Source organism: Lethenteron reissneri, chromosome 63 (assembly GCF_015708825.2).
Source record: "Lethenteron reissneri isolate LAM-NWPU_2019-01 chromosome 63, ASM1570882v1, whole genome shotgun sequence".
Lineage (NCBI taxonomy): Eukaryota > Metazoa > Chordata > Hyperoartia > Petromyzontiformes > Petromyzontidae > Lethenteron > Lethenteron reissneri.
The window spans coordinates 7,418,954-7,446,607 of NC_083841.1; the positions used below are offsets into that span (position 1 = coordinate 7,418,954).

Sequence of the window (27,654 nt, forward strand, 5' to 3'; positions counted from 1 at the left end):
CGTTGAACTCCTCGCCACAACCTCGTAGCTTCACCTCAATCAGCAGCAGCAGTTGCACGAGGGGGGTTCTGTATGGGATGAGAGGGGGTTCTATATGGGATCTGTATGGGATGAGTGGGTTCTATATGGGATCTGTATGGGATGAGACGAGGGTTCTGTTATGGGATGAGGGTTCTGTATGGGATGAGAGGAGGGGCTCTGTATGGGATGAGACGGGCGTTCTGTATGGGATGAGACGGGTGTTCTGTATGGGATGGGATGAGGGTTCTGTATGGGATGAGACTGGGTTCTGTATGGGATGAGGGTTTGTATGGGATGGGAAGAGGGTTCTGTATGGGATGAGACGAGGGTTCTATATGGGATGGGAAGAGGGTTCTGTATGGGATGGGATGAGGGTTCTCTATGGGATGAGACGGGCATCTGTATGGGATGAGTGGGGTTCTATATGGGATGAGGGTTCTGTATGGGATGAGATGGTTCTGTATGGGATTAGATGAGGGTTCTGTATGGGATCAGAAAAGGGTTCTGTATGGGATGAGGGTTCTGTATGGGATGAGGGTTCTGTATGGGATGGGAAGAGGGTTCTGTATGGGATGAGGAAAAGGGTTCTGTATGGGATGAGATGAGGGTTCTGTATGGGATGAGAAAAGGGTTCTGTATGGGATGAGGGTTCTGTATGGGATGAGATGAGGGTTCTGTATGGGATGAGGGTTCTGTATGGGATGAGATGAGGGTTCTGTATGGGTGAGGGTTCTGTATGGGATGAGATGAGGGTTCTGTATGGGATGAGATGATGGTTCTGTATGGGATGAGATGAGGGTTCTGTATGGGATAAGAAAAGGGTTCTGTATGGGATGAGAAAAGGGTTCTGTATGGGATGAGGGTTCTGTATGGGATGAGATGAGGGTTCTGTATGGGATGAGGGTTCTGTATGGGATGAGATGAGGGTTCTGTATGGGGTGAGGGTTCTGTATGGGATGAGATGAGGGTTCTGTATGGGATGAGATGATGGTTCTGTATGGGATGAGATGAGGGTCTGTATGGGATAAGAAAAGGGTTCTGTATGGGATGAGGGTTCTGTATGGGATGAGGGTTCTGTATGGGATGGGAAAGGGTTATGTATGGGATGAGGTTCTGTATGGGATGAGGGGTTCTGTATGGGATGGGATGAGGGTTCTGTATGGGACGAGGGTTCTGTATGGGATGGATGAGGGTTCTGTATGGGATGAGGGTTCTGTATGGGATGGGATGAGGGTTCTGTATGGGATGAGGGTTCTGTATGGGATGAGGGTTCTGTATGGGATGGGAAGAGGGTTCTGTATGGGATGAGACGTGAGGCAGAGGGACACGTGAATTAGGGAACACGATCGACCAATCAGGGAGGGTTTGTCGCGTCAACAAAACTTGGCCAATGTCGTTCCGAGTGCAGCACACACCGCTGTGTTGGGGAGTTTAACCCACAACAACGTTTACTATTCGAGTACGGTGACGTTTCGCCGGTAACAACAACAACAACCTACAACAACAACCTACAACAACAACCTACAACAACAACAGCAACCGGCCTCATCAGGCAACAGCCAGAATGGTCACGTGAGTGGGCCCTGGGGGTGGGGGCTGGGGCTGGGGATGGGGTGGGGGCGGGGTGGGGGCTGAGGGGGGGAGGATTTCATCCAGCAGTGGAACGACCACGGCTGATTGATGATAACGATGCTGATGAAGATGTCGATGGTGATGAAAATGCTGCTGATGATGAAAATGCTGCTGATGATGCTGCTGATTATGATGCTGATGAAAATGATGATGAAGATGCCGATGAAAATGCCGATGACGATGCTGATGAAGATGCCGATGAAGATGCCGCTGAAGATGACGATGACGTTGAAGATGCCGATGACGATGCCGATGACGATGCCGATGACGATGCTGATGAAGATGCCGCTGAAGATGCCGCTGATGAAGTGAAGCCGCTTGCCGTGCAGAGAACCCGTCGGGCCACTTGGTCGCTGGGACCGCCAAAGACAAAAAAAAACACAAAAAAGTTGCATGCGGCGAGCATTCTTGTGAGGTCGTGAAGGGGTCGCGGAACGTCGCTCGGGGTCCCCCCCCCCACCCCCCCTCGGGGTCACCCCGTCCCCCCCTCGTGGTCCCCCCCTCCCCCCACCCCCCTCCTCGCTGAGTGTGCCGGCGGCACCTGGGAGCTGAGAATGCCGCCTGCCTCCTCTTCGGTTTGAAAATAATTTTTTTGTTAGAACAGTTTCTTTAGAACAGTTTCTTAGAACAGTTTCTTTAGAACAGTTAATGTAGAACAGTTTCTTTAGAACAAATGTTTTTTACAATATATTAAAGATGAATTTAATATTTAACTAAACCGAACATTAACATTAGAGAAGAATATTGCAAAATGGTACATGTAGAGTGAGGAATAAGATGCGATAAAATATTGCAAAACGAGGAATAGAAAGCATTTGGTAAAATAGTTTTCCTGTGCAAACAACAAATGCGAAGTAAGACGAGTAACCACAACAATCACCACGACATTGCACACATTACAACAGCACAAGACTCATATACAGAATCATAGCGAATACTTCATTAGATGCACCCCACCCCGCCACACTGATGTCCCCCACACCCCCAAGTCGTGCCAGTGTCATGGGTAGTGTCATGGGTAGTGTCATGGGTAGTGTCATGGGCAGTATCATGGGTAGTGTCAGAGGTAGTGTCAGTGTCATAGGTAGTGTCATGGGTGGTGTCATGGGTGGTGTCAGGGGTAGTGTCAGTGTCATGGGTAGTGTCATGGGTAGTGTCATGGGTGGTGTCATGGGTCGTGTCAGTGTCATGGGCAGTGTCATGGGTAGTGTCAGGGGAAGTGTCATGGGTAGTGTTAGGGGTGGTGTTAGTGTCAGGATGGTGTTTACCCCACCTGTTCCATCTGCACGGGGATCGAGTGTTGCCTCCTCGCCTGCCACGCGTGGCTCTCCTCCCACGCGTGTCCACTCATTCCAAACTGGCAAAACATTCCCAGTTACGTGGCCGCAGAGCCCCGCATCACGGCGATTATTGCACTCGTTAAAGTCCATCACCGGTGCAGCTGTCCGACAGTAATTACATTCACACCCCCCCCCGCACCCCCCCCCCTCGCCATTCGCAAAATGACTGAAACCAGGAATAGGTTGAACCCTTTATAGCAAATAAACGGGGAGCTGCGTTAAGATAGAGCAAAACACCAAATCGAAACCTTTTTGCCAGGCGTAAAGTACCGCACTAACCACGCACACTAACTGTGGCGGAACACGCAAACAGACATGGCTCCGACAATCTACTGGCAATATATTTTTTTTATTATGTTTTATTTTTATTATTTTATTACTTCCCTTCTACGTGACTTTACCGAAAGAACCAAGAAGATACTGGCAATATCTTTGACACTGATTGGCCTACGCCAGAGACGGCCGCAGCCTTCTTCATGGCCTCGTCTCACCACTAGTGTCCGACCAGAGAACAGCGCCACGAGGCGACCAGCACAAGGGCAATGCCACACGCAGCAGAACATTTCTTGCTCAGCACGAAGCGTGAAGGTCCCGTAGAGGTCACGGGCCTGCAGTTGCTGTTTGGGCATCTCAGCCCCCCCGCCTGTTTGGTTGCCAGAAAGGGTAAAACCCACATCCTTGTTTGTCATCTTTTGGATGACTGTCGAAAATGGGTCCCATATAAGCATTAGCTTCCCCCTATAACCATTAGGTTCCCAAATAACCGTCAGGTTCTCAAATAACCATTAGGATCCCATATAACCGTTAGGTTTCCATGTAATCATTAGGTTCCCATATAACCAATAGGTCCCCCATGTAACCATTAGGTTCCGATATAACCATTATTGTTTCCATATAACAATTATTGTTTCCATATAACCATTAGTTTCCCATAGAATCATTGTGTTGTTATGATTGCTTTTATTGTTGTGTTGTTATTATTGTGTTGTTGTTATTGTTAATGTTGTTAGTGTTGCTGTTATTGTTGGGATGTTGTTTCTTGTCGTTGTGTTGCTATTGCTGTTGTTATCTTTGTTGTTGTCGTGTTGTTATTGTTGTTGTGTTGCGATTGCTATTAATGTTATTGTTGTGTTGTTGCTATTGTTGTCGTGTTGTTGCTATTGTTGTTGTGTTGTTGCTGTTGTTGTTGTTGTTGTCGCACTGCACCGAGTCCCCCCCACTGCGCCACTGGTCCTTGACTCATCCGCTCTCTCCGCACGTGGTTCGAGCGCCTCAGCATGCTCATCATCCTGCTCAACTGCGTCACCCTCGGCATGTTTCAGCCCTGCGAGGACATCGACTGCTCCAGCGACCGCTGCAAGATCCTCAAGGTGGGTGGGTGGCCGGACTCGCCGCTAACCCCCAACCCTGACGGCCAGAGCCTTCCTTGCCCATAGCCTCTGAGCGATAACGGCGTGGTGGAGACACAGTGTGTGCAAAAACATCGTTAGCTCTGTCTCCCTCTCTCACTCACTCTCTCTGTCTCTCTGTGTCTCTTTCCCTCTGTCTCTCTGTCTTTCTCGCTGTCTCTCTCTGTGTGTGTGTCTCTCTCCCTGTTTCACTCTGTTTCTCCCTCTGTCTCTCTCTGACTCTCTCTCTGTCTCACTCTCTGTCTCACTCTCTCTCTGACTCACTCTCTCTCTTGCTCTATCTCTCACTCTGTCTCTCGCTCTCACTGTCTCTCTGTCTCCCTCTGCTCTCTCTCTCTCTAACTCTCTCTCCAACCCCCCCCCCCCCCCACCCTACTGGTCATCCTGTGAAAAAGAGTGTCTCGGCCTCACTGTGCGCTGCGTTGCACCACTATCCGAGTAGTTAACCTCGCATTCAGTAAACTTGCAGAGCCAGGGTGAACATCCGACTCCGGCGTATTTAATGAATAGAACGAGGTAAAACTGATGGAAAAACACAGCACAAAATACAGCATCTGTTACTACTTGCAATATCGATACAATGAACGAACACAAGGAGCATCATAACATTATCTTAGATAACATGAATCTCAACAATAGGTCCTCGATGGACCAGGCACCTACATTAGCACTGAATAGCGATACAACAAGAGAATAAGGTACTGTGTTAAATAGGTCGCTTTGTGTAATCACCATACTGCAGCCTCAATGTACAGCGCTGCATATAACACTGAACTGTGGATGAGATACTTCTTCATCCTCAAGATCGCATTCAAGTTACATGGGCACAAGGAGTGGCTCGACTTAACCAACTACAAATAACGTTCACAATAATGCCAGTTCTTTGGGTCTTTCGGTTAAAGTCACATAGATAGGTTAAAAGAAGATAACTAAAATAACAAAAAAATACTTTTTTTGTTTTTTTCAGTCTGATGGCGACCGCTTGCGTTGCGATCGAAACGCTGTAGTTTTTTGTTACGTAACTTTACCAAAAGACCCAAAGAATATGAATTCCTGCAGTCACGAAAGCTTTAAGTCAATAATGCCAGTGGCAGGCTTCGTTGTTAACTAGGCCCCATATTTATCGTAACAATTTAACAGCATTCATTATAAAGGCATTTCCAGCATTATAACGGCAATCCTAACATTATAACGGCATTCCCAGTAGTATAAGAACATCAACGAACTTAGAGACAATGCTTCTTAAAGTCCCACAATGAACAGATGCATCCGTCTTCACTGAAACGCTAATTGTGCCTCCATTTTGTACTCTGTGTAATGGCTGACACCCCTTCCTCGTGACTCCCTCCCCCCTCTCACCAGAGGTTCGATGACTTCATCTTCGCCTTCTTCGCGGTGGAGATGGTCATCAAGATGCTGGCGCTCGGCGTGTTCGGGAAGCAGTGCTACCTGGGCGATACGTGGAACCGCCTCGACCTCTTCATCGTCGTGGCCGGGTGAGTGGGCTTGCCTGGCTAGGCCCCGCGGGACCATCGTGGTCGTGTCGGAGATGTTGTTACTCTTGGGATCGTCATTGTGATCCTGGAGACGCTGTGAATTCTGGGATCACAGTGGTGATGGTGGAGAGACTGTGAATATTGGGATCACAGTGGTGATGCTGGAGACGCTGTGAGTCCTGAGATCACAGTGGTGATACTGGAGACGCTGTGAATGTTGGGATCACAGTGTTGATACTGGAGACGCTGTGAATCTTGGGATCACAGTGGTGATACTAGAGACGCTGTGAATGTTGGGATCACAGTGGTGATACTGGAGACACTGAATACTGGGATCACAGTGGTGATACTGGAGAGACTGTGAATCTTGGGATCACAGTGGTGATACTGGAGAGTGTGAATCTTGGGATCACAGTGGTGATACTGGAGATGCTGTGAATCTTGGGATCACAGTGGTGATACTGGAGACGCTGAATACTGGGATCACAGTGGTGATACTGGAGAGACTGTGAATCTTGGGATCACAGTGGTGATACTGGAGACGCTGTGAATGTTGGGATCACAGTGGTGATACTGGAGACACTGAATCTTGGGATCACAGTGGTGATACTGGAGACGCTGTGAATGTTGGGATCACAGTGGTGATACTGGAGACACTGAATACTGGGATCACAGTGGTGATACTGGAGACACTGAATACTGGGATCACAGTGGTGATACTGGAGAGACTGTGAATCTTGGGATCACAGTGGTGATACTGGAGAGTGTGAATCTTGGGATCACAGTGGTGATACTGGAGATGCTGTGAATCCTGGGATCACAGTGGTGATACTGGAGACGCTGTGAATCTTGGGATCACAGTGGTGATACTGGAGACGCTGTGAATCCTGGGATCACAGTGGTGATACTGGAGACACTGTGGATCCTGGGATCACGATAGCGATCGATTCTTCTCGACGAGCTTTACACGATGCGCTAATCAAAGTTTAAAAGTTTTGTTTCTGACTACGGCAATGTTGGCTCGGTGAAGACCGAGAGAGGATCGATTTCTGGTGGGTCGCTGCGTTTTTTTTCTTCCATTAATTACGATTTCGACTTCCGTTTATTCGGGACCCCGGGGGTCCCGCCGTGAGGTTCAAGTCTTGCCCCCCCCAACCCACGGCAGACCGGAGCAGGCTACAACGTGGTGCGTGGACCTTTGTCTTTGCGCGCGCGCGCAGGATGTTGGAGTACTCCCTGGACATGCAGAACGTGAGCCTGTCCGCGATCCGGACGGTGCGTGTGCTCAGGCCGCTACGCGCCATCAACCGCGTCCCCAGTGAGTAGCAACAACACACACGCACACCCACACACACACCCCGCACACATACACACACACCACGCACGCACACACACACACCACGCACACACACATACACCCCGCACACACACACATACACCCTGCACTCACACAGACCCTGCACTCACACACACCCTGCACACACACACACCACACACAACACACAGACCCCACACACACCCCTTACACACACACACCCCTTACACACACACACCCTACACACACACACCCCGCACTCACACCACACACACACCACACACACACCCCGCACACACACCACACACACCCCGCACACACGCACACACACCACACACACACACCACACACACACACCCCGCACACACGCACACACCCCGCACACACACCACACACACCACACACACACACCCGCACACACGCACACACACCACACACACACACCCCGCACACACACACACTGCACACACACACCCCGCAGACACTGCGTGTGTGAGTGTGTCTGTGTGTGTGTACGTGTGTGTGAGTGTCTGTGTGTGTACGTGTCTGTGTGTAAGTGTTTACGTGTTTGAGTGTGTACGTGTGTGAGTGTGTACGTGTGTGTCTGTGTGTGTGTACGTGTGTGTGAGTGTCTGTGTGTGTACGTGTCTGTGTGTATGTGTTTACGTGTTTGAGTGTGTACGTGTGTGAGTGTGTACGTGTGTGTGAGTGTCTGTGTGTGTGTACGTGTCTGCGTGTGTGTATGTGTGTACGTGTGTGAGTGTGTAGGTGTGTGAGTGTGTCTGTGTGTGTGTACGTGTGTGTGTGTACGTGTGTGAGTGTGTCTGTGTGTACACGTATGTGAGCGTGTGTGTGTGTACGTGTGTGAGTGTGTCTGTGTGTGTGTACGTGTGTGAGTGTGTACGTGTGTACGTGTGTGAGTGTGTCTGTGTGTGTGTACGTGTGTGTGTGTACGTGTGTGAGTGTGTCTGTGTGTACACGTATGTGAGTGTGTGTACGTGTGTGAGTGTGTCTGTGTGTGTGTACGTGTGTGAGTGTGTACGTGTGTACGTGTGTGTACGTGTGTGAGTGTGTACGTGTGTGAGTGTGTACGTGTGTGTGTCTGTACGTGTGTGAGTGTGTACGTGTGTACGTGTGTGTACGTGTGTGAGTGTGTACGTGTGTGAGTGTGTACGTGTGTACGTGTGTGTACGTGTGTGAGTGTGTATGTGTGTCTGTACGTGTGTGAGTGTGTCTGTGTGTACACGTGTGTGTGTGTCTGTGTGTGTGTACGTGTGTGTACGTGTGTGAGTGTGTACGTGTGTACGTGTGTGAGTGTGTATGTGTGTGTACGTGTCTGTGTGTAAGTGTTTACGTGTTGAGTGTGTACGTGTGTGAGTGTGTACGTGTGTGTGAGTGTCTGTGTGTGTGTACGTGTCTGCGTGTGTGTATGTGTGTACGTGTGTGAGTGTGTAGGTGTGTGAGTGTGTCTGTGTGTGTGTACGTGTGTGTGTGTACGTGTGTGAGTGTGTCTGTGTGTACACGTATGTGAGTGTGTGTGTGTGTACGTGTGTGAGTGTGTCTGTGTGTGTGTACGTGTGTGAGTGTGTACGTGTGTACGTGTGTGAGTGTGTGAGTGTGTCTGTGTGTGTGTACGTGTGTGAGTGTGTCTGTGTGTACACGTACGTGAGTGTGTGTGTGTGTACGTGTGTGAGTGTGTCTGTGTGTGAGTACGTGTGTGAGTGAGTACGTGTGTACGTGTGAGTACGTGTGTGAGTGTGTACGTGTGTGAGTGTGTACGTGTGTGAGTGTGTACGTGTGTGTGTGAGTACGTGTGTGAGTGTGTACGTGTGTGCGTGTGTGTACGTGTGTGAGTGTGTACGTGTGTGAGTGTGTACGTGTGTACGTGTGTGTACGTGTGTGAGTGTGTCTGTGTGTCTGTACGTGTGTGAGTGTGTCTGTGTGTACACGTGTGTGTGTGTCTGTGTGTGTGTACGTGTGTGTACGTGTGTGAGTGTGTACGTGTGTACGTGTGTGAGTGTGTTTGTGTGTGTACGTGTGTGAGTGTGTCTGTGTGTGTGCATGTGTGTACGTGTGTGAGTGTGTGTACGTGTGTGAGTGTGTCTGTGTGTGTGTACGTGTGTACGTGTGTGAGTGTGTGTACGTGTGTGAGTGTGTCTGTGTGTGTGTACGTGTGTACGTGTGTGAGTGTGTGTACGTGTGTGAGTGTGTCTGTGTGTGTGTACGTGTGTACGTGTGTGAGTGTGTGTACGTGTGTGAGTGTGTCTGTGTGTGTGTACGTGTGTACGTGTGTGAGTGTGTGTACGTGTGTGTGTCCAGGGGAGCGGTGGTGCAGCGGTTAGCACGCTGCGGTACGAACCCGGCTACCCGAGTTCGATTCCCACTTACGGCCAACACCAGTGACGATTATATCTGAACCAGTTCTGGGCCTCCCCTAGGTCGACTAGGGGAGGCCCAGAATGAGCACCTGGTGCGGTGTGTAAACATCGCCACTGGGGGAGACAAAGGCGGCCGGGCGTGATGCTGGCCACCCCCCTCCTCGTGTGTCGTGCCCGCCTTCATAGGCGCTGCTACTCGTTCACAGAACTTGCCCCGACAATCTGTTGTACTGTGTGTATGTTGAACTTCTTTCGTACCGTACGTAGCCAACCGTGCTAGTCGCAGGTGCGGGGAAGGACAATAAACTAAACACAAAATGCAGTTATAAATAAGTGAGTTTTCAACCCAGATGATGATTTAAAAGTGCAAAGCTCCAGTGGCTTTCGAATATTGGAAGGAAGAGCGTTCCAGACGGCCTCGCAGAAGGGCGTCTGACAGCGCTGCGGGATGCGGTGACCACCGTTTTTGTTCAATGACGAGCCAAAAGTTCAATGGCCGGCCAATAGTTCGATGGCCGGTCAAAAGTTCAATAGCCGGCCAAGAGTTCGGTGGCCGGTCAAAAATGAAATGGCCGGTCAAAGGTTCGATGGCCGGTCAAAAGTTTGATGGCCGGTCAAAAGTTCGGTGGTCGGTCAAAGGTTTAATGGCCGGCCAAAGATTCGATGGCCGGTACAAAAGTTTGGTGGCTGGCCAAAGGTTCGATGGCTAACCAAAAGGCCACGCGGGGCGACCGTTGTCTTGCCTGTGCAGGCATGCGCATCCTGGTGACGCTGCTGCTCGACACGCTGCCCATGCTGGGCAACGTGCTGCTCCTCTGCTTCTTCGTCTTCTTCATCTTCGGCATCATCGGCGTGCAGCTGTGGGCCGGCCTGCTCCGCAACCGCTGCTTCCTGGCCAACAACTTCACCGAGTGAGCCAACGCACGCGGCGGCGGCAGCGGTGGCAAACGACGACGACGCACGACAACCAACAGCAAACAACCACAACAAACGACAAACAACCACAGCAACAAACAACCACAGCAACAAACAACCACAGCAACAAACAACCACAGCAACACACAAATAACCACAGCAACACACAAATAACCACAGCAACAAACAACCACAGCAACAAACAACCACAGCAACACACAAACAACCACAGCAACAAACAACCACAACAACACACAAACAACCACAGCAACAAAAACAACAACAGTCCCAGACCTCACCACGGCAACACCCCACAGTAGACCCTCAGTAACATTGCACAGGACCAGTTTAAATATTCGCTACAGTTTATTGTCCATGAGTGGGAAATTTCACTTGGGGTCGGTGGGTTTGTAGGCCCGTGTGCTAACTACTGCGCCACCGCTCCCCCCCCCGAAGAAGAAGACAACAAAGACAAAGATTCCCCGTGTAACCTGCAGATATTGTTGGGGCAATTGCTGTTAGGGAGCAGCGCCTATGAAGGCCGGCACGGCACACGAGGGGGTGGGTGGCCAGCACCACGCCCGGCCGCCTTTGTCTCCCCCAGTGGCGATGTTTACACACCACACCAGGTACTCACAACAACAACCGCCATTCGCCACTAAGTGACGTCACCACGACGCTTGTGCCAGGCTATGTGCACCTTGAGGCCACGTGAAGTGTCGAACGCCCGCTGGCAGGAGGTCACGGGGCAGACCCAGGTGCCACGGGTCGACTGACTGAGACGAGTGGCTGATGCACCACCTGTGCCAACTTGCTGTGCTTTAGCCACCCGGCATTCCGCTCGTTGTTGTGAGCATCACTCCTCCGCCCTCTACAGTTACGCATACACACGCGCACGTGCATAGACAACAACATCCGCCGTTCGCCACTCGATAGCGATGACATCATCTCACAGCGCTTGTGCCAGGCTAGGTGCACTTTGAGGCCGTCGCGCGAAAGTGTGGAAGGCTCGCTGTTGGCAGGAGAAAGGTCACTAGATGGACCCAGGTGTACGGATTGACTGATATGCCAGGCTAGGCACAGGAGGTCACGTGACAGACCCTGGTGTTATGGATTGACTGATTGATATGCCAGGCCAGGTGCAGGAGGTCACGATTCGGGTGTTATGGATTGACTGATTGAGCTGATTTACCACCTGTGCCCTCCCCCTCTGTGGCAGCTTGCCGTGTTTTTAGCCAGGTGGCTAAGATGTCCTTCACGAGGCTCCCCCACGGCACGCAAATACAATCGCTCCTCTCGTATGGCCATTAACAGACTGTTGTGGCGAGCGCTGTTAGCAAGCACCTGTGAAGGCCGGCACGGCACACGAGGGGGTGGGTGGCCAACACCACGCCCGGCCGCCTTTGTCTCCCCTTAGTGGCGATGTTTGACACGTGTTTTACACATCGCACCAGGTACTCATTTGTGGCTGAGCCGACCTAGGGGAGGCCCAGGACCGGTTCAGATAATCGTCAAACATGCACACAAACACATACAGACGCACATACACATACACACGTTTTCGTTTTTGATCCTCACTCCTTGGATGTCCCCCAGATTCCACGGACACTTCATTTTTTTTGAAGTGACATCACAACCCCAGAGAATTGTCACATCTAACGAGATGTTTTATTTAATACATTTTTCACACACGCCCACACACGCGTGTGTGTGTGTGTACCGGGCGTGTAGCGGGGAGCGTGCAAATTGATTTTTGTCACTCCAGCGGCAGGGCACCTTAATTTATTTATTTATCCACCCTCTTCCCGCTCCTCCTGGCCGCCTCCCTCCTCCTTCTCCTGCTCCACGCGCCGCATGCGCTCGCGGATACAAAAAACACACACATGCGCACAACAACGTGAGAAACATCGAGCGCGCTCCGTGATATTGGGCGAGCGGAGGTGTCCCGTTTGCCCTACGTCTGCGACGCACGGTGCCAACCCCGCCGTCGACTAGGGGAGGTTCCTTCTTGTCGCAGCCGCTGCATTTGTGCAGGAGAACGCCTCCTCTTAGCGATGGTAAATCGGTGCCCCTATGCCCGGTCGTCGAGTTCATGAACGGACTTCGCCGATTGGCCAAGGCCCCGGTCAGAACGCTTTGGGACACGCCGATTGGTCGAAATTGTAGGTCGCGTACCCGTCATGAACAGGGGAACGGTCGTTAAGCGAACCGCATTGGGCTCTAAGGAGGCACTACTCTACTATAGACTAGACTACTATACACTACACTATACACTACTCTACTATACACTACACTATACACTACATACTGGGCTCTATGGAGGCCCGTAATTAATTGATTAGTCGGTAATAGGGGTGGTCGTTAAGAGGGGTTCTACTCTACGCTACCATACACTACACTAAACACTACTATACTATACACTACATACTGGCCTCTATGAAGGCCCATCGTTAAGCGATTAGTCGTTAGCAGGGATGCTCGTTAAGCGCGCTTAAACTGTACAGATGTCCAGTAGGGGCACAGGGGTCAGAAAGTTCAGAATCTGAATATTTATTTAGACTGCAGGAGGAATCCGACGAGCTATGAAGCTCTTCTCAACAAACGTCCAGTCGGGGCACGGAGTGAGAACGCTACATGAACAAACAGTTACAAAAACATGATAGGAGTGGAAAGTACAAAAAAGCTAAAACTAAACCATCCCCATCCTACCAGACAAAGCACACTGAGGTATTAACTTATTATTCTGAGTGACCTGGCCACGAATGACAGCTCAACAAAGTGGCCCATCATTTGGACATTTGTAGCAGCCAATATAATCAAAATAATATTCACGCATGTTTCTAACCGTGGAGGGATAAGCAATCCAAATCACACGATAGGAGTGCAAAGTATAGGAATGGTAAATTAAGCAAATTGCACCCCCCAAAAAAAACTATTTTATTTTACAAGGGGAAGCTCACCGAGGCGCATCAGCTTCTTTGTCAGAAGCAACCCGGTCATCACAAATGATATCCCAACGAAGTGGCGCATCATGCGGAAACTTATAGCGTCCAAATAAGCAAAGTAATCTAAACGCAAGTGTTAAGTTGCGTACGGGCAAGCACTCGTTTAAAGAGCCCGTCCCTGTCACGTGACGTATGCCACCCTCTTCCGGGTGGAGCGACAACACGAGCAAATTGTTCAGGTGGTGATTGATGCAAGCGCCGACTCCGGCATAAATGATCTCCTTGGGTCGCTTCTCGGGGAAGAGAACGAAACGAAACAAACCCGGTTAGTTGCCTACAAGTCCAAGATGGCCGCCTTTTTTTTGGTCACGAAATGTTCATTTCGTATACCTTTTGAGCAGAAACTTTTTAAGTTTCAGTGATCCCAGAGTCTATATGTATGCTTGTGATCCGTTTTTATAAATCAGCCTAAACAAAACCCATGCACATGATTCTTAAACAATAAACAAAATCCAAGATGGCCTCCATTTCATTCCAAGAATATTTTATTTTCCATTGCACGTCAAAAGAGTCATCCATGTCGCTGTGTTTACACCAGTACCTATGCACCAGGATCTATACACCAATAACTATACACCAGTATCTATACACCAATATCTATACACCAGTATCTATACACCAATATCTATACACCAATATCTATACACCAGTGTGGCTTATAAAACCAGGTTAACCACAACAAACTCAATTACCCACGAGCCCTCACTTTGTGTCTCTGCACCAGGAGAGCTGGGTGCAGCTTAGACCCAAGCTTAGGCCCAAAGTTTAACCGGTGCGGCAAAGGTTGTGCACAGCAAGCGGCTGCCATCTTCCCTGCATCTCTCTGTCAGTCTCGCGTCGCCGTGGAGACGTGGATGTGAGTGATCGCAATCGCAGCGCCTGGCAACTGCACCGCACGCAACTGCGGTTGCATTGCGAATGCCGTTGCGAGGCGCATTGCCCTATCACTCTCCCTATCTCGCATCGACATCTCTCCCGCTCTCTACATATTTACATATCCCTGGTCTCCAGCTCCCCCACTCTCTCTCCATCTCTCTCTCGCTCGATCTCTCCCCCTCTCTCTATTTGCACTCCTATCGTGTTCTTGTATTGTGTTTGTTCTTGTAACGTTCTGACCCCATGCCCCGACTGGGCATCTGTGGAAAACGAGCTTCACAGCTCGTCGGATTCCTCTTCTAGTATAAATAAACATTCTGAATCTGATTCTTTCTCTATTTTGTCTCTCTCCATCTCCCTTTCCCTCCCTCCCATCCCTCCCATCCCACCCTCCCACCTACCTCCTTCCCATCCCATTCATCCCTCCCAACCTCTATCTCCCAACCATCCCTCCCATCCCTCCCATGCCTCCCACCCTCCCTGCCTACCTCCATTCCGTCCCCTCCCATTCCTCCCCTGTGCTCCCAGGATGTTCAACATGACCTACGACCCGTACTTCATCCCGGACGATGGGGACGAGTCGCCCTTCCTCTGCTCCCTCAACTCCGACAACGGCATGCAGCGCTGCGCCGACATCGAGCCGAGCCTCTCCCCGGACGGCGCCGTCTGCTCGCTGCCGGCGCTCCTCTTCCTGCAGCAGCAGCAGCGCGACGGGGAAGCGGCTGGGGCAGTGGCCGCGATGGAGCAAGGCGGACAGCGGCATCACAACCACCACCACCACCACCCGCCGCACCACGGCCACTTCCACAACTACGACGGCGGAGGGGCGGACGGGATGCAGGAGGCGTTCCGGGACCTGCCGCGCAGCAACAGCTGCGTCAACTGGAACCAGTTCTATTCACGGTGCGGCCCCGCGCAGCGGAACCCCTTCCGCGGGGCCATCAACTTCGACAACATCGGATACGCCTGGATCGCCATCTTCCAGGTGTGACGAATGGCGGAGGCGGGGGTGAGGCAGAGAGCGCATCTCAGGGTCTTGAGACTCGGCTCCAGGAGACCGGGTCTCAGTGTCTTGAGACACGGCTCCAGGAGACCGGGTCTCAGTGTCTTGAGATACGGCTCCAGGAGACCGGGTCGACTGCCAGATGCACCAACTGCGCTCCCCCACTGTACCAACTTGCTGTTTAAGCCACCCAGTGCTTCGCTGGTTGTTGTGAGCGTCGCTCCTTTGTCCTCCATTGTTTTCGGAGGGTGACTGCCTTTAACTCAACCCAGCAGCGTCCTTCACGAGTCTCCTCCACAGATGCCAATCTTGACACCGCTGATTTCAGTCATCAGCCAGTTCAGCTCCACATCCTTCTGTACTGCATGGGCCCATCTCTATCCCCTACCATGCCCATGTAGTCCCCTCGATCCGGCCAAACAGAAGCTGCTTGGGCATGCAGTGGCCTGGTCTCATGCAGGGCTGCATGACCCAGCCGACGCAGTATCGCCTGCCAGAGGTGCTCATTGATGATTGGACTGTGTCCAGATTATGATCCTAAACTGTGTCCAGGATCATAATCCACATTCACGCATGCAAAAGACAAAGACACAGGGCATGCAGATACTCACGCATTCACACACCCCGCTGGTGCATTCCCAGGCTAAAGACACAAGCACGTGCGAGTGTGTGTGTACGTGTGTGCGTGTACGTATGTGTGCGTGCGTGAGCGACGGAGCAGTGATTAGTGCGCTGTGCTATTAATCCGGTGAACTGGGTAGGATTCCCGCCCACGGCCAACACCGGTGACGATTATCTGAACCGGTCCTGGGGCTCCCCTAGGTCGACTCAACCTCAAATGAGTAACTGGTGCGGTGTGTAGTAAACATTGACACTGGGGGAGACAAATGCGGTCGGACGTGGTGCTGCCCACCCACCCCCTCGTGTACCGTGCCGGCCTTCACAGGCGCTCGCCCCAACAGTCTGTTAAGGCCACACGTATGAATCTTAACAACAAATTTTGGCGGCGCCGGGGAGACAAAGGCGGCCGGGCGTGGGCCTTTGGCCACGCGTCGCGGCCTTTTTTCGGTCCGCCCACCCTCCTGGCGTCAGCGGCCATCGATCCTCGCCCCCGCCTTTAATTGTCCCGCGGGAATTCCTCCCATCGCCACCGTAGATCTGATCATCATAATCGTCGTCGTCGTCTCACCGCGTTAGTCCGTCTCGGTGGGCGCGGCAGCCCCGCGTAGCCTGCGGGGGGCATTTCTCTCTGCGAGCGCGGAAGGGTTTTGCTCTCGTACGCGGCGCATTGGGGGGCCCCGCGCTAATCTGCTTTGTTGAGCCGGGAGAGGGACGTGGCGGGGCGGGAGAGATACGGCGACGCATGTGAGCGTCACGACGCGCGCTGGGGGAGACAAAGGTGGCCGGGCGTGATTGCTGGCCACCCACCCGCTCGTGTGCCACAGTGCCCGGTAGCCTTCATAGGTGCTGCTACTCGCTAACAGCACTTGCCCCAGCGGTCTGTTAACGCTACGCGGGGGATCTTTGTCTCTGCGTGGTCACGCGCTTGGGTGAGTGAATGTGGTTGGGCGTGGTGCTGACCACCCCCCCCCCCCCCGTTCCTTGGGCGTCATCATGATCTTTATTTATCCCGGAGAAATCCGATGAGCCATGAAGCTCTTTTTCACCGATATCCAGCAGCAGATGGCATAGGCGCTGCTCCCCTAACAGCACTCGCTCCAACAGTCCGTTCAAGCCACGCCGGAGATCTCTGCCTCGTCTGTCTGTGCGGGGAGTGGTGGCGCAGCGGTTAGCACTCCAAAACCCGGCGAGCCCAGGCTCAGTTCCCGATCGCGGCGACCAACACTGGCCACGATGATCTGAACCGGTCCTGGGCCTCCCCTAGGTCGACTCAGCCTCGAATGAGTACCCGGTGCACCGTGGAATGAACATCGCCGCTAGGGAGACAAAGGTGGCCGGGCGTGGTGCTGGCCACCCACCTCCTCGTGCGCCGTGCCGGCCTTCATTAGGCGCTGCTGCTCCCTAACCGCACTTGCCCCTACAATGTTGTGAAGGCTGTGCAGGGGATCTTTGCCTTGTCTCTGTACATACACGATGAGATGGTGTTCAAGTTACATTTAAATCTGAAAATATAAAATAACATCTGACGCCACCGCAGGCTCCCTCCTCTGGAATGGTATTTGGCCTACTCTTCCACACCAGCCAGACATTTTGGAAGAAGAGGTGGGAGTACCCACACTTTACCCCACCGCGCGCTTGGTTTGTGTGTTACGTGGGGTGAGTGGGTGGGGTGGTGGGGTGGGTGAGTGCGGTGGGGTGACTGGTGGGGTGGGCTGGGTGAGTGGGCTGGGTGAGTGGGGTGGGTGGTGGGGTGGGTGAGTGCGGTGGGGTGACTGGTGGGGTGGGCTGGGTGAGTGGGTGGGCTGGGTGAGTGGGGTGGGGTGTGACTGGTGGGGTGGGCTGGGTGAGTGGGCTGGGTGAGTGGGTGGGGTGGTGGGGGTGGTGAGTGCGGTGGGGTGACTGGTGGGGTGGGCTGGGTGAGTGGGGTGGGCTGGGTGAGTGGGGTGGGGTGACTGGTGGGGTGGGCTGGGTGAGTGGGGTGGGTGAGTGGGGTGAGTGGTGGGTGGGGTGGGTGAGTGGGGGGGGTGGGTGAGTGGTGGGGTGGGTGGGTGGGGTGAGGTGGGATGGGTGAGTGGGGTGGGGTGTGTGGTGGGGTGGAGTGGGTGAGTGGGTGGGGTGGGGGGTGGGGTGAGTGGGTGTGGGTGAGTGGTGGGGGTGGTGGGGTGAGGTGGGATGGGTGAGTGGGGTGGGGTGTGTGGTGGGGTGGGTGAGTGAGTGGGGTGGGGTGGGTGGGTGAGTGGGGTGGGTGAGGTGGGGTGGGTGAGTGGGTGGGATGGGTGAGTGGTGGGTGGGTGGGGTGAGTGGATGGGTGAGTGGGGTGGGGTGTGTGGTGGGGTGGGTGGGTGAGTGAGTGGGGTGGATGAGTGGAGTGGGTGAGTGGGGTGAGTGGTGGGGTAGGGTGGGTGAGTGGGGTGGGGTGAGTGGTGGGGTGGGTGAGTGGGGTGGGGTGGTGGGGTGGGTGAGTGGGGTGGGTGAGTGGGGTTGGGTGAGCGGTGGTGTGGGGTGGGTGAGTAGGGTGGGGTGGGTGAGTGAGGTGGGTGAGTGGGGTGGGTGGGTGGGGTGGGTGAGTGAGTGGGTTGAGTGGGGTGGGTGAGTAAGTGGGATGATTGGGGTGGGGTGAGTGGTGGGTGGGGTGGGTGAGTGGGGTGGGTGAGTGGGGTGGGGTGGGATGGGTGAGTGGGGTGGGGTGTGTGGTGGGGTGGGGTGGGGTGGGTGAGTGGGGTGGGTGAGTGGAGTGGGTGAGTGGGGTGAGTGGTGGGGTGGGGTGGGTGAGTGGTGTGGGGTGAGTGGTGGGGTGGGTGAGTGGGGTGGGTGAGTGGGGTGGGGTGGTGGGGTGGGTGAGTGGGGTGGGTGAGTGGGGTTGGGTGAGCGGTGGTGTGGGGTGGGTGAGTAGGGTGGGGTGGGTGAGTGAGGTGGGTGAGTGGGGTGGGTGGGGTGGGTGAGTGAGTGGGGTGGGTGAGTGAGTGGGATGAGTGGGGTGGGTGAGTGAGTGGGGTGGGTGGGTGAGTGGGATAAGCGATGTAAGAAACCTGCTGCACCACCAGGAGACGGAATCGCACCGTTGACCTCTGGATCTCCAGTCCTGCTGACCGTTAACACTGCAGTGTCGACAGCGAGCGTGGAGAACACGAATACATAAATAAATCAGGGTCTGAGATTGCATTGAAAATAGCGACAGCTTTATCACTGAATAGATTATACGCGCGAGTGTGACTTAGCGTGCCACTCAAAATTCAAGTTGGTTATTTTCAAGGTCACGCAGCCTGCTTTTATTCGTGCGCCGTTCAACTCAGGCCACTGCGAGTTGAGAGGCGATGCCGCGTGATATTTATCGGCCTCTCAACGGAGTCTGACAACGGATCGCGGGCAAGGCATACAGAGTTGCAGAGTAGAGCGAGTGGATGAGTGGGTGGGTGAGTAGGTGAGTGGGTAGGTGAGTCATTGAGTGAGTGGGTAGGTGAGTAGTCGAGTACGGGGAGCGGCGGCGCAGCGGTTAGCGCACTGCGCTACAAACCCGGCGACCCGAGTTCGATTCCCACTCACGGCCAACACCCACTGATGATTATCTGAACCGGTCATGAACCTCCCATAGGTCAACACAGCCTCCTGTATAAACATCGCCACTGGGAAGACAAAGGCGGCCGGGCGTTGTGCTGGCCACAGTGCCGGGCTTCATAGGTGCTGTCTGATAACAGCACCTGCCCCAACAGTCTGGCAAGGCTTCACGGGGGATCTTTGTGTGTGTGTGTGCAGTTGCGATTTTGTGGCAGATATTATTTTAACCCTAATCAGCAATATTTCACTTAAAAAATGTAACATTTGTCCATTATGCATGAGTGTTCTCATGATTAAAACATATGGCTTTCAGATGTTATTTACACTTTCGTGCCATTAATATTTGAGCTGTACGGGTCTCCAGCCCGTGCAATATTGAATGGTGTCCTCTATTTATCCATGCCCATGTCTCTTTGCGCGCGCGTGTGTGTGGTTGTGTACGGTGGGGAGTGGTGGTGCAGCGGTCAGCGCTACGCTGCGGTACTAACCCGGCGACCCCGAGTTCGATTCCCCGCTTACGGCCACCAACGCCGGTGACGATTATCTGAACCGGTCCTGGGCCTCCCCTAGGTCGACTCGGCCTAAAATGAGCACCTGCTGCGGTGTGCGTAAATATTGCCACTGGGGGAGACAAAGGCGGCCTGGCGTGGTGCTGGCCACCCACCCCGCCTCGTGTGGCAGGGTGCCGGCCTTTGTAGGTGCTGCTGCTCGCTAACAGCACTTGCCCCAACAGTCTGTTACAGGCTACACGGGGGAACTTTGTCTTTGTGTGTCTCCCTGGCAGGTGATCACGCTGGAAGGCTGGGTGGACATCATGTACTACGTCATGGACGTTCACTCCTTCTACAACTTCATTTACTTCATTCTGCTCATCATCGTAAGTCGCACAGCGCACTTGCGCTCACTCACCACGTGCTTACGAAAACTATTTTTTATTTCACCAGGTGTAAGGCCCGTGTTGCGATCGAAACGTCGTGATATTTTTGTTCACTGTATTTATTTATATTATAATCATTTTTTTCTATCTATGTGACTTTACTGGAAGAACCTTAGAATATGAATTCCTGCAGTCCCGGAAGTTTTAAGTCAAAATGTAAATACATGATGTTGATTCTAAATATGGAGGGAAAAACCGGAGAACCCGGATAAAAATCGCGTGGAGAGAAAGACACGCAAACTCCAAATAGACAGCAGCAGGCGTCATGGTCGGGATCGAAACCACGACCTCCTGTGTACCAGGCGAGGTAGTTAATGTCTTCGGGCCACCGTGATGATCATTAGAGAGAGAGACACGCAAACTCCAAATATACAGCAGGCGTCAGGGTCGGGATCGAACCCACGACCTCCTGTACACCAGGTGAGGTAGTTAACATCTCCTAGCCACACACACACACCTACAGACACACAGACACACGCACAGACGCACACACGCACACACGCACAATCAACGCAGAGCACAACCGCGGCTCGGCCTCGCACCGCTCCGAGCTTCTCTCCTCCCGGCTGCGATTCTCTGCCTCCTCGCCGCGTTGCTGTCGACGCGTCTTGATTTAAAGGGGCGACCAAAAATATAAAAACCCGGCCTCCCCTCTTCGCCTGTCAGCCGCAATCAGCGGTGGGAGCCTCAAAGTGTTCCACCTGCGTCCCAGGGTGACCCGCCCACAACATGTGTGTGTCCATGTGTATGTTCGTGCGTATGGCCGTGTGGCCTTGCATGTGGCCGTGTGTGTCTACAGCTGTGTGTGTGCGGCCGTGTGGCCCTGCGGTGGTAGATGGCTGTGTAGCATCACGGCTCGTGGTGGTGCGGCTCCCAACGTTTTTGCTGGACGTGTTCCCACCGCACCGGACCAGACCCCACCACCAACACCACCACACCCAGCGTCGCTTTCGCCCTACGTGTTAAACCTCAGTTTAACACGTAGGCTTTCGCGACCAATATAATCCATAATAGAAGTTTTTGGGTTAGATCGCGTAAATATATAAATGTGTCGTTAAAACCCGCCACCACCCGACACAGCCAACTAGTAAGGGTTGTCACGTAAACAGAAGGTGCCAATTCATCACTAGTACAGCACTAGTGTGTAGTGTAATGTATAGTTGTGTAATGTATAGTGTAGTGTATAGTAGTGTAGTGTATAGTGTAGTGTATAATAGTGTATAGTGTAGTGTATAGTAGTGTAGTGTATAGTAGTGTATAGTGTAGTGTATAGTAGTGCAGTGTATAGTAGTGCAGTGTATAGTAGTGTAGTGTATGTAGTGTAGTGTATAGTGTAGTGTATGTAGTGTAGTGTATAGTGTAGTGTATAGTGTAGTGTATAGTAGTGTATAGTAGTGCAGTGTATAGTAGTGTAGTGTATAGTAGTGTAGTGTATAGTAGTGTAGTGTATAGTGTAGTGTAGTATACTAGTACAGCACACCAGTGTGTTGGAGAGCCAAGCCACAACATTTACAATCTGAGTACGACGTTTCGCCAGTGATTACAACTAGCTTCATCAGGCGACAGCCAGATTTGTGGAGAAGTCCACCTGTTTCGTTTCTTATATACAGTGAGGGAAAAATATATTTGATCCCCTGCTGATTTTGTACGTTTACCCACTGACAAAGAAATGATCAGTCTATAATTTTAATGGTAGATTTATTCGAACAATGAGAGACAGAATAACAAAAAAAAATCCAGAAAAACGCATGAAAAAATGTTATAAATTGATTCGAATTTTAATGAGGGAAATAAGTATTTGACCCCTCTGCAAAACATGACTTAGTACTTAGTGGCAAAACCCTTGTTGGCAATCACAGAGGTCAGACGTTTCTTGTAGTTGGCCACCAGGTTTGCACACATCTCAGGAGGGATTTTGTCCCACTCCTCTTGCAGATCTTCTCTAAGTCATTAAGGTTTCGAGGCTGACGTTTGGCAACTCGAACCTTCAGCTCCCTCCACAGATTTTCTATGGGATTAAGGTCTGGAGACTGGCTAGGCCACTCCAGGACCTTAATACGCTTCTTCTTGAGCCACTCCTTTGTTGCCTTGGCCGTGTGTTTTGGGTCATTGTCATGCTGGAATACCCATCCACGACCCATTTTCAATGCCCTGGCTGAGGGAAGAAGATTTGACGGTACATGGCCCCGTCCATCGTCCCTTTTATGCGGTGAAGTTGTCCTGTCCCCTTAGCAGAAAAACACCCCCAAATCATAATGTTTCCACCTCCATGTTTGACGGTGGGGATGGTGTTCTTGGGGTCATAGGCAGCATTCCTCCTCCTCCAAACACGGCGAGTTGAGTTGATGCCAAAGAGCTCCATTTTGGTGTCATCTGACCACAACACTTTCACCCAGTTGTCCTCTGAATCATTCAGATGTTCATTGGCAAACTTTAGACGGGCATGTATATGTGCTTTCTTGAGCAGGGGGGCCTTGTGGGCGCTGCAGGATTTCAGTCCTTCGTGGCGTAGTGTGTTACCAACTGTTTTCTTGGTGACTATGGTCCCAGCTGCCTTGAGATCATTGACAAGATCCTCCCGTGTAGTTCTGGGCTGATTCCTCACCGTTCTCATGATCATTGCAACTCCACGAGGTGATATCTTGCATGGAGCCCCAGGCCGAGGGAGATTGACAGTTTTTTTGTGTTTCTTCCATTTGCGAATAATCGCACCAACTGTTGTCACCTTCTCACCAAGCTGCTTGGCGATGGTCTTGTAGCCCATTCCAGCCTTGTGTCTTGGCCATGGTGGAGAGTTTGGAATCTGATTGATTGATTGATTTTGTGAACAGGTGACTTTTATACAGGTAACAAACTGAGATTAGGAGCACTCCCTTTAAGAGTGTGCTCCTAATCTCAGCTCGTTACCTGTATAAAAGACACCTGGGAGCCAGAAATATTTCTGATTGAGAGGGGGTCAAATACTTATTTCCCTCATTAAAATGCAAATCAATTTATAACATTTTTGACATGCGTTTTTTCTGGATTTTGTTGTTGTTATTCTGTCTCTCACTGTTCAAATAAACCTACCATTAAAATTATAGACTAATCATTTCTTTGTCAGTGGGCAAACGCACAAAATCAGCAGGGGATCAAATACTTTTTTCCCTCACTGTAGAGGCGTAGATGTGTTGACCACCCTTCTGCGCTCTTGCACAATGTAATCCCCCCCCATCCATTCCGCCGTGTGTGTGACCCCCCACAGGTCGGCTCCTTCTTCATGATCAACCTGTGCCTGGTGGTGATCGCCACGCAGTTCTCCGAGACCAAGCAACGCGAGTGCCAGCTGATGCGCGAGCAGCGCGCCCGCTTCCTTTCCAACGACAGCACCCTCGCCAGCTTCTCGGAGCCGGGCAGCTGCTACGAGGAGCTGCTCAAGTACGTGGGCCACGTGTACCGCAAGGCGGCTCGCCAGGTCCGCCGCGCCTACCGCGAGTGGCGCCGCCGCCGGAGACGCAGGAGGAGTTTCGGCGGCGGCGGCGTCGCGAACGCCGGGAGCGTCTGCGCCGGAGGGGAGTACGGCACCGGCGCGGAGTACGCCGGAGGGTTTTGCTCGGCGGCGTGGGACCGGCGGCGGGGGAGGGCCGACGGCGGCGGCGCGGCCGGGGCCACCGCCGTGGCGTTCGGCCGGAGGCGGCAGAGGCCGGCGAAGGAGTCGGCGGAGAGGAAGAGGAGGCGGCGGCGGAAGAGGATGCGCTCGATCCACCACCTGATCCATCACCACCACCACCATCACCACCACCACTACCACCTCGGCTCCGAGCAGCAGCGGCAGAAGACGGATAAGCTCGTCGTGTTTGACAGCGGCGTCGGCGGCGGCGGAAACGCCAACGGGAGTTCCCGGCTACTCGGGAGCGAGTTAGGAAATTTGCGCCAAGCGTGCGGCGAATGCGGCGGCTCCAGCGGCGGCGGCAGCAGCAGCGGCGGAAGCAACGACGGCGGTGGTAGCGGTGGTAGCGGTGGTGGCGGTGGCGGCGGCGGCGGTAGCGGGGGCGGTTCGGCGCGTCCCTCCAACAGCCTCATGCTGCCGGTAGGCCCGAGCCTGCAGCAGGCCTCGAGTTCGGAGTCAGTGCACAGCGTCTACCACGCGGACTGCCACCTCGACGCGCTGCCTCTCCGCCACTCGCCGGTGGCGGCCTCCCCACGCACCGAGTCGCTCCGCTCGGTGGCGCGGATGAGCGCCGCGGCCGCCGCCGCGGCCGCCGCGGCCGTGGCTCAGGTCCAGGGAGGAGGCCCCCCCGGCGGAGAGGCGCCGGCGGCGGCGGGGGGCGTCGGGGCGTGTCACGCGGTGGCGGCGGTGTCTGACGGAGGGAAGGAGAAGAGGGTTCAGTCGGCGCCGCCGCCGATGGATCCGTACACGAAGCTCCAGCACTTTGTGGGAGCTCGCAGTGAGTGCAGCCATTGGCTCGGTCTTCCTCTCTTGTGCATACGCGTGCGTGTGTGTGCGTGTGTGCCTGTGTGTGGGTAAATTGAGCTTCCTTTGCACCGTATGTAGCCAGCCGTGTATAATAGTGTAGAGTATAGTGTAGTGTATAGTAGTGTATAGTCTCGTGTATTGTGCAGTGTATAGTAGTGTAGTGTATTGTATAGTGTGGTGTAAAATCTAGTGAATTGTGTTGTATATATGTTGAACTTCTTTCGCACCGTGCGTAGCCAACCACGTTAATTGGAGGTCGTTGTGGTTGTTGTTGTCGTTGTTTACCGAGCCGCCGTATCCCACTGCTCGCTTGCGACGTGGTCGTCATGCGGTGTGCCGTAGCGCCGGCAACTGCAATGCGGTGCGATTGACGTTCAATCGCACCGTGTTTCAGTGGGGCCTGCGTTTGCAATTGCATTGCACTCTTTCAATACTGCATCGCGATTACAATGCCAAGTGCTGCGGTGCTGACTCCCACAATGCATTGCAATTAATTATAATGCATTGCAATGCGCCGTCTATTGGATTGGCATTGAAATGCACTACATTGAAGTCAAGTGCATTGCAATTACAGTACAATTAAATGTGCTGTAGTTTTGCTCCCACAATGCACAGCTGCACTCCTGACATTGACTTTATAATATATTTCTTACGCCATTGTTGTCCCGACTGATCGCGCCTGCAGCATCGTAGACCACTGCATTGTTAGAAAGCGACCCTCGGGAAACGTATATCACACAACTGCCTCCGACCGCGTTAGTAATTTTGCGTGACGTCGTGCGGTGACATCGTCGCGTGTTGACGACGTCACCGTCGCGTCATCGCACAGACGACGGGGGACGCAAGCGGCGTTGGCGAGCGCCCTGCAAGGGAGCGAGCGCCGTGCGAGCGATCGAGCATTTCGTACCGTGCGCTGTGGCTGTGCTTCTCCTCCCCTTCCCCAGGCTCGTGCTGCGGAGGGGGGGCGCCCCCCCTTTCGGTGTCGTTTTCCGCAGGGGCGGCGCGTGGCGACGTGCTGCCCTGCAAGCTGGAGAAGTGCTCGCTGTGCGCGGAGGCCGTGTCGGCCATGCGGCGGCACGCCCAGCGGGACTACGACGACGATGACGACGATGACGATGACGACGACGACGACGACGACGATGACGATGACGACGATGACGACGATGACTTGTGTTCCGATTCGGAAAACGACGAGAATGAGAATTGCGAAGGATATAATTCGGATGCGGATCGAGACCGGCAAGAAGAAGAGGAGGAGGAGGACGAGGTGAGGGCTTTGTGGATCCTGGCACGCTTTACTCGTTGATTGGTCGGTAGCACGTGTTAATATAGTGAGAGGACTGCAGACCTCGGGCCATTGCTTGTGGTAGCGGGGGGTCGCTCGTGCACCCACTTTGTTCAGGATTTCTCACACCTCCGAGTCGTTCTCTGTCGACGACGAGACACGGTGGCGGCGTAACCGTGAGTGTCACAAGTTGTTTTTGTTTGAAGGAAGGGCTAAATTAAAAAGTAAATGGTTTTATTTTTGTACCAGGTGTGAGGCCACCCATTGAGCTATTCTGTAACTCTTTTATCAGAAGCGACCATCATCATCACCATGTGGGAACTTGTTGCAACAGCCAAATGTGTGACGTTGATTCTAAATGTGGAGGAAAAAACCAGAGGACCCGGATAGAAATCCACGCAACCACGGGGAGACACGCGAACTCCACGTCGAGGTGATGTCAGGTTGAACCCACGAACGCCTGCATATGAGGCGAGGTCGTTAATCTCCTAGCCACCATGGCGAGATGTTAGCTCCACATATACAGCAGGTGTCAGGGTCGGGATCGAGCCCACAATCTCCTGCACACCAGGGGAGGGAGTAATCATCTCACCCAGCCACTGTGGCGCTTCTTAAAACTGACTGACCCAACCGATGATCACGACGGCGACGAGGATGTGAATTGGTGCAGTTCACATGGTGAGTAATTATCTCTGACCGTGCAAAACCCCCGATGAGCAAACCTAGCTGACGGCGTTCACCGTCGACGGACGAACGTCCGGGCTCGCCAGTCCCCGTCCTTGGGGCCAGAGCCTCCTCCACCACCCAACAACACCGTCCTGCCGGGGGGCCGCTGGCCGACTGAACGAACTCTCGCTGTCATCGCAGGCCCATGTCGCCGCACGCGGCGGCGCCGGCGTAGGCGCGGGCGAGTGCGTGTACGAGTTCACGCGCGACGTCGTGCACTCGCGCCCGCACCACGCCGGCTGGAGCTTGGGGCGCTGCGGCGATCGCTCGGCGTGGGACGCGGCGGCGGCCGCGGCGGCATCGGCGGCGGCGTCGGCCGCGGCGAGACGGCAGCGGGCGCAGCTGACGCAGCAGCAGCAGCAGCAGCAAAGGAGGAAGCGGAGGAGGAAGAGGAGGAGGCGAGGGAGAGGCGAGGAGGAGGATGAGGAGGAGGGCGAGGGCGGTGCCTGCCGGCGCTGCCTGCGTGCCCTCGCGCACTGCCTCCGCAAGATCGTCGACAGCAAGTACTTCAACCGGGGCATCATGGTGGCCATCCTCATCAACACGCTCAGCATGGGCATCGAGTACCACGAGCAGGTAACCGCCGTCACCACGTCGACCTGCCTAGCGCCACCCTCGTCCACACGGGCGTGACGCTATTGCTACTTGGATCGGCGTGCCGGCGATGCTTATCGCGTCGCGCCC

At 53.4% G+C, this 27,654-nt stretch overlaps 1 protein-coding gene across 3 annotated transcripts in view; it reads left to right on the forward strand.

Annotated features, from left to right (window-relative positions):
- The window catches only part of LOC133358841 (voltage-dependent T-type calcium channel subunit alpha-1H-like), a 210,927-nt gene that overhangs the window by 110,530 nt on the left and 72,743 nt on the right, over positions 1-27,654 (forward strand). For all 3 annotated transcript variants that reach the window (XM_061577290.1, XM_061577289.1, XM_061577291.1), the window contains exons 3-11: positions 4,251-4,363; positions 5,765-5,898; positions 7,119-7,216; positions 10,343-10,502; positions 14,916-15,372; positions 20,351-20,443; positions 23,748-24,930; positions 25,904-26,226; positions 27,112-27,546. In XM_061577290.1, the coding sequence (XP_061433274.1) occupies positions 4,251-4,363; positions 5,765-5,898; positions 7,119-7,216; positions 10,343-10,502; positions 14,916-15,372; positions 20,351-20,443; positions 23,748-24,930; positions 25,904-26,226; positions 27,112-27,546 (2,996 nt within the window). The remainder of the gene's footprint in view (positions 1-4,250; positions 4,364-5,764; positions 5,899-7,118; positions 7,217-10,342; positions 10,503-14,915; positions 15,373-20,350; positions 20,444-23,747; positions 24,931-25,903; positions 26,227-27,111; positions 27,547-27,654) is intronic.